We start from the raw sequence: 6995 nt of genomic DNA, 5'->3' as shown, positions 1-6995 counted from the left end.
GAAAACAAAAAACAAAGTGAAAAAATAATAACTTGCTGAAAAGGAAATGTAATTTAGTGTTGTGTTTGTGTTAATATTTTTCATGTTCTCTGTCCGAATTACTGTGTTGGTATTCTTCAAAACACCTGATTATTTTAGTCATACCTCGATTATTTTAATAGAAAATGGTATGTTTTTTTTTTTATTCATATTGGGTTGCAGGAATATTTTTTCCTCAGAAAACAGCTTACAGGAAATTAAAAAAACCCACCCCTCCCCCCTTCAAAATAGTCCTCTTATAATTAGACGATCTCACTTATCAATGTTAGAGAATAATGGCCTATGTACATCTTTGTTCACGGCACTAAAAAACAATAAAATAATAAAATCTGTCTGTCTGTCTGTCTGTCTGTCTGTCTGTCTGTCGGTCGGTCTGTCTGAGTGACCAACATGCATGGCACACTGTTATCTATACTACAAGAAAGCATCAATATTTTATAATTATTATTTTTTATTTCTATTGGTGTAGTGAATTAAACAATAAACAATATGCAGCAGTCTCCAGCTCACTGTCTTTTTTTACAAACCCTAAGGGCCTTGATCCATTAGGTGTGGGAGCAGGTATTATCTGATTTCAAATCTGGAATATTCATATCACATGAAGTGCATAAAGGTCTAGCGCGACTGTCTGTCATAATAGCAAAGCAGCACTGTCAATAGAACCATACCAATCTTTCTATCTCAAAGGCCTATATATCTCTTTCCAGACTTGATTCCGCTTACAACAGTGACAAACAGCCATTTTCTTCTTTCAATATACATATGAAAGAATGGATAGATATACAGTACTTCAAAATGATAATCAATAAAAAAAAATATTCTGTACTTGAAGAAGGCTCTATGACAAGATCTACTGTAAAGAACATTGCACAGAATTCTTAGGAGATTTCACAATCTTATATTCTATTTGTAATAAAAGGAACCTATTCAACTGTTATGCTAAGTCTATGATAGGTTGCCAGAATGTTTGATTGACACAGGAAAGCCGTTTTCCCAGACTCCCTTGTTTCAGATTCAGAGAACCTTGCAAATGAAAGCAATGTTTCTACAATGGATATTATAAGTCATAAAAGTACAGATATTTATATTTGACTGTTATGTGGTAAAAATTGCTTGATGTTTATGTGGGCTAGATTGCACTTGTTTAAACCAAAAATATGAATAATATACAGAACACTGTAATTTATGCTTGACTTCATTTTCCCGTTTCCAAACTGTTCAAATACCCTGACCTATCAAATCCATTTCCAAATGTATAAAAGATTATCGCCATCTATTCCTCAGGTGCTGATTTTTTCTCCTCTGCTCTCTCAAACCTGCCAGTTGCATCAGCATGGTAGACTTGTTTTTTCCTCAGTTCTCCTTTCCTCCACAAAATTATTTCCTACAAAAAGAATAGACATTCTTACTCAAACACCGAATGGTGCACAAGATAAATATTATCTGGTGTAAAGAGGCTACTGTGTATTATAAGTCTGACACAGAATTTTGGGGATGTTTGAGGGCATTGTAGCAATACAAAAGAGAAAAACAACTGTTTCGAGTATGTGACCAGGTCATCTAGAGTTAGAAATATAATATTGGGAATACCTTTCAGTCAAGTTACTGTATGTTCCTGAAATATCATTTTTTCTGGTACACTGTACCTGCTGTTTGAAGTATCTTCTTTCTTCTTCATCAACTAAAACCAAGTTCAAGAAAAACCTGACAGAGAATTTCTTGTTGACATCCTTAAATGTTGGAGTCAGTTCATAACCAGCAAGGAACAGCCTGATTGGTATAGATTCTCCTGGAATGAAAAACTTTATTTGCTATAAACTCGTATAGATCAACCTATAATGAACAATGACATCATTTGCTATTTCATGGTTAAGCTACTGTAGCAGTGAGGTAGTTAAGCTCCTAGTAAGCCTAAATACATTTAACAAATTGCAAATCGAGTCTCATATACTGGAGCAAATGGCCCACTGAGCCCATTGTACTTCTTGGCTGAACAAACTGACAACCAACTCCCAGCGGATACCTACCCCTGACGGGAGCACCATCCATGATTTCATATTTGGCTATTGTCTCGTTCTCATTATAAGTATTTGGCCCTGCAATATCAAAACCAAAAATCTAATTATTATGGTAAATAAACACCCTACATTGGTAGCCACATATAGTTTGTTCTCTATTTCTATTATTGTTTTTTTTATGTTAGAAACTCACTTGCCAACCTTAAACAAGGACCGGCACTATAAAAAGGCCTGGACCAGGTCCACAAAAGGCTCAGTTGTCAGTAAACTGCTACGCAGTGCAGAGCTCCGGCGTTCATCGTGTCTTGTTTGCCCACGAGTAGCAAAACCCAAACTCAACTTTTGAAGCGATTTTCTTCTCGTTTTGCTTAGTTTATTTTCTCTTGGCTTCTAACAATGAATAACCCACCAAAAGAGCAGGAATGTGCACTAAAAATAGTTCAAATTATTAAATATAACATAGTACCGACGCAATGTTATGGCGTGCTGTCATCTTGATGTTTGAATTTTATTCAGCCGAAAGGCGGCGGAGCCAAGCCCTTTATAGTGCAGGTCCTTGTTTAAAGAACCTTAGTAACAGCATGAGACCATGGCCTACTTTGTGTGACCTGCTCAAGGTAACCAAGCAAGCTCACCAGTGCCTGTAGTCTCCCTTTTGATGATTGCCAGCTCCATGTGTTTTATCTTGATTCTTACCAGTAGGAAATAAATTTTACCCACAATCACATCCTTTAGGTGGTACCTAGATGCAAAGGATCCATGTTAATTAATCATGCATTATACTGACTGATGAAAAGAACATTATAAATAATGCCTTATACCTCTTATTGACTGAGTGTGTCGGCTGTACATATGCAAGCTTATGGACCCGATAAGTTTTCTATTGTTAATGGCCAAAGAATGAACCTCACAGGCAAAAAAATTGATTAAAAAACCAGGGCTCCATTAATTCGTTATGTAGAGCCTAAGCCAATGAGGTCAATAAGAGAATCTGTATCAAGAGAGTTTTTCATCACAGAGTGTTGCATTGCTTTTGAGCGGACTGAACAGGGATGTATGCCCCATTAACCAACTAATAAGAGTGCAAGTAGCATGAAGCTGTATGGTAAAAACCAAGCTTACTTTGACTTGTTGTATTCAAATTCTATGTGCAGGCAGTCTTCAATCCCAACCTCCATTTTTATGCTGAAAAAAGAATTTACTGAAGATTAGGATTTGATAATATTAAAACTACACAACATAATCACCTTCATCACTTTCTGTATTGTATCAAAAGTACATTTGCGTGGGGTTGTATCAATAAACATTTGGTGCAACCAACTGACAGTTGATTGCACCAAATAGCTAGGCAATGTCCTGTACATACCTAGTATTCATGTCAGGATAGCTAGACAACGTGTGGACAGCCAAGTCCATCTCTTTTGTGACATCAGATAGCCTCCTGACAATCGTTACTCTCAGAAAATATCTGGAAAACATAAAATTTCATTTTTAGAAATATTTGCAAAACCTAAGTACACAGTACCGAATCCATTGCGAGGGTTAACAGGGTTTAAACCTCCCCTCTTTTTGGGCTGCCTAAAGTGTTATGTTCAAAAAATGCCAAACAGATGTATGCCCCAACAAAACCCTAATATACATTATCTCATTGGTGTTATTAAAGATATTTGGAGTTGGAATTTCTGGAAGGAATAATGCATTTTATGGATAAGACTGCCTTTGACATTGTCTAATAAAATATTTTCTCTCTCCCTCTCCCAGGATAGACTCCCATGTAGTAGAATGCTTGATCCACCCCTAGTGACTTATTTACTATCTTAGGTACCACATTTTTAACTAAAAAAAATCAACCAAAGACAACATACTGTCATGAACAGTTGACATTACATCCCTTTTTCTAATGAGCAAGCCACACATTGATGTCATACTTTGTATTTGGGAAATTCCAGGTCTATGCATGGAATCAGTCTGAAATTCCAACTCACCTCAATCTGACATTAGCACCAGTGTAAGTCTCATAGGGCTTCTCAACATTGACAAACTCAAAGTCATAGCAGACACTCTGAGTTAGCTCGCCTGGTCTTGCCAGTTCACGTACAAGAGATGTGAACTCATGATGATTTCCTCTATCATAGAACAGCTCTAATAAACAATAAACACAAAATATGAAAGTTTATTAGGCCCACTAACATGGGATAACCCTAATAAAAAAGCAAACACACAACAATATGTAAGTCCATTCAATTAGGGAACAACTTCAATTTACGAAAAAAACACTCAACTATATGTACATTAAGTCCATTTGATCAAGTAACCACTCTAACAACAAACACACAACAATATGTAAGTCCATTATAATAGGGAACAACTCAAATTTAAGAAAAAAACAACTATATGTACATTAAGTCCATTTTATCAGGTAACCACTCTTACACAAAAAGCACACAACAATATGTAAGTCTATTTTATAAGGGAACAACTCTAATTTACAAAAAAAAAAACATGCAACTATGTGTAAAGTAAGTTAATCTAACCAGGTAACCATTCTAACAATAAACACAAAACAATATGTAAGTCTATTTTATTAGGGAACAACTCCAATTTACGAAAAAAACATGCAACTATGTGTAAAGTAAGTTAATCTAACCAGGTAACCATTCTAACAATAAACACACAACAATATGTAAGTCTATTTTATTAGGGAACAACTCCAATTTACGAAAAAAAAATGCAACTATGTGTAAAGTAATTTCATCTGATCAGGTAACCATTCTAACAATAAACACACAACAATATGTAAGTCTATTTTATTAGGGAACAACTCCAATTTACGAAAAAAAAAATGCAACTATGTGTAAAGTAAGTTCATCTGATCAGGTGACTAATCTAACAATAAACACACAACAAGAGTTAAGTTCATTAGGACAAGCTAGGGTATAGGGTGAGCCACTCTGCTGTGTCTTTGACGTTTCTGAATTTTGGTGTTGATTATTGCATAGCAAGGCAGTCATACTCTTTTATTTTATGGATGTACTAAATACACAAAAAATTGTTTATTTAGCACCCTTTAACAGAAGTGTGGCCATAACCCATTAATATAACCAGGCGTGTACACAGGGGTGTGCAGAATGCGCACTAACCCCCCCCCCACCCTTGGCGGCTAAAAGTGGGTCATTTCTTATTGAGAAATGTTCAAATTCTAAGCTTTTTCCATATGATTCCTATGACGGTGCACCCTCCCCCCCCCCCCCCCCCCCCCTTCTCAGCCAATCCTGGAAAAACTGTTGGCTGGTATTATGGAACTCCACTTGACAATATTATAAGTTTATTAGTTGCAAATGAGTAACATATGGTGATTAGTGGTTACACAGTAAAACTCACAGCACCTATTTGTCCAATAAATTCGATTTTGATTCCTTGGTGTTCTAGCTTCTTCCCAGGATTTTTGAGATTGATATGAACCTTGAACATAAAATAATTTGTGTGTTACATTAATCTCAATTACATGGATATACAAAAACAATTGTCATAATAGAAATAGAGTTGAATGAAATAAATAGATAAAAATGAAGCTTTGGTTAAACCTTGTTTGAAGCCAATTAATAGTGTATGAATGTTTCAGCGTGTAGTATAATATGTCTTACATATTTTCCATGTAGGAAACTATGAATGCTTCGTGATCGCAAATGCAAACCTTTTTTAAATAGTAGTATGACAAAACTAAAACAAATCTCTCACTTTCACATAACAAAGTTCGTACTTATGACAAAACTATGTAGACAAAACTTTCATAAATTTGCAAGTGAAAACAGTTAAAACATTTCAACAATAACTTCATTTTACTATGGTAAAAGTCAAATTATCATGAATGACGATCTTCTAGATTTACACATAAACCAAAAATTAGCATTAATATAAAAGAGAAGGACTTAGAGAATTCATTCAATCGTCACATAAGTCATGTGAGCTTCCATCTTTACGATCTCTCCAATGTGATATAGCTGGATAAGAATGCCAAGAAGTCTCATTCGCTGCACAGCAAATAAAGCTATATTGCTTCTATGCTAGTGTTACTCATTCAACACTCAATGCAACACATGTCATACCTTCCCAGTAACGCTTTCTCCGTCGTAAAAGAGAAACAACCTCTCCTTCTTTCCATCCTCATTTTTGACATCTACTTGCTTGCGTTTATCGGCCCCAGTGAGCGCGATTTCAAGCTCAGCAGTCTGGCCAAACCCAAAGAAGCTCTGGAAGCGTATAAACAAGTAAGAAATTGATAAGAAATAGGCGAAATCAAGGAAAATTAATCAAAGATCCCGCACCATTTTGTGAGTTCGCGGATTACAAGATGGCTGACTTCCTTGCTGTGCAGCTGATATCGCGGGCTCAATGGGGTCAACCGTAGGGCAGGGGGCGGGGCAAGCGCTTGGCATGGGATGCTCTGCGATGCACAGGTAATCTGAGAGAAAGTTGAGGAATTTAAGCTCGTTAATCTTTTCCTCTTTTTCTGTCTTTTCTGTCAGCCTATTGTCAGCCTGTTATCTTGAAAGCGCTCAAGCGTAAAAGAGTGGAATGGGCGGGGACACCAAAATAGCCTCTCCCGACGTAGTCCGGTAGCTTAGTGTTTCAATCTATACATAGCGAACAAAAGCACCAAACTTGGCTTAAAATAGCCAAGAGGATGCTAATGAATATTGAGACCGGTGCCCACCGGTACCACTTGAGGATTTTGTGTAATAACGGAATAAAAATTAGAAAAAAAGCGTCCATCGCGGACTCCCTGTGGTGAAATTTAAAAGACCTTGCATTTCCAAAACATAGGCGAAATATCTGATTGTTTTTTTTGTAGGGGAAATATAACGCTATTTTTTAATATTTCAAGATAAAACTGTCGTCGGCTGCATTAAACGCTTTATTTAAGAGAAAAAGTTTTCA

At 36.2% G+C, this 6995-nt stretch overlaps 1 protein-coding gene across 1 annotated transcript; it reads right to left on the bottom strand.

Annotated features, from left to right (window-relative positions):
• Positions 1 to 472: 472 nt before the first annotated feature.
• LOC5511094 (vacuolar protein sorting-associated protein 26B) lies at positions 473 to 6594 on the bottom strand. Its single transcript, XM_048725445.1, has 10 exons — positions 6383 to 6594; positions 6164 to 6307; positions 5444 to 5519; positions 4043 to 4199; positions 3424 to 3525; positions 3180 to 3242; positions 2693 to 2799; positions 2067 to 2135; positions 1686 to 1828; positions 473 to 1423 (listed from the first exon to the last, which is right to left on the bottom strand). Exons 1-10 carry the CDS (start codon positions 6491 to 6493, stop codon positions 1313 to 1315), a joined length of 1083 nt encoding a protein of 360 aa, XP_048581402.1. The 5' UTR covers positions 6494 to 6594; the 3' UTR covers positions 473 to 1312.
• Positions 6595 to 6995: the final 401 nt, after the last annotated feature.

This window comes from Nematostella vectensis, chromosome 3 (genome assembly GCF_932526225.1).
Source record: "Nematostella vectensis chromosome 3, jaNemVect1.1, whole genome shotgun sequence".
NCBI lineage: Eukaryota > Metazoa > Cnidaria > Anthozoa > Actiniaria > Edwardsiidae > Nematostella > Nematostella vectensis.
The sequence above is the reverse complement of the archived record's forward strand: the minus strand, read 5'-3'. Positions and strand labels throughout refer to the sequence as shown.

Bases quoted from the DNA above. Each gene is read 5' to 3' on its own strand.
- LOC5511094 (XM_048725445.1), bottom strand. From the start codon at position 6,493: ATGCCAAGCGCTTGCCCCGCCCCCTGCCCTACGGTTGACCCCATTGAG. The intron at 2,800-3,179 runs GTAAGCTTGGTT...CTTTGCATCTAG, and splicing joins TTTGAATACAACAAGTCAAA to GTACCACCTAAAGGATGTGA. The intron at 2,136-2,692 runs GTGAGCTTGCTT...TTGATATTGCAG, and splicing joins AAGGGAGACTACAGGCACTG to GGCCAAATACTTATAATGAG.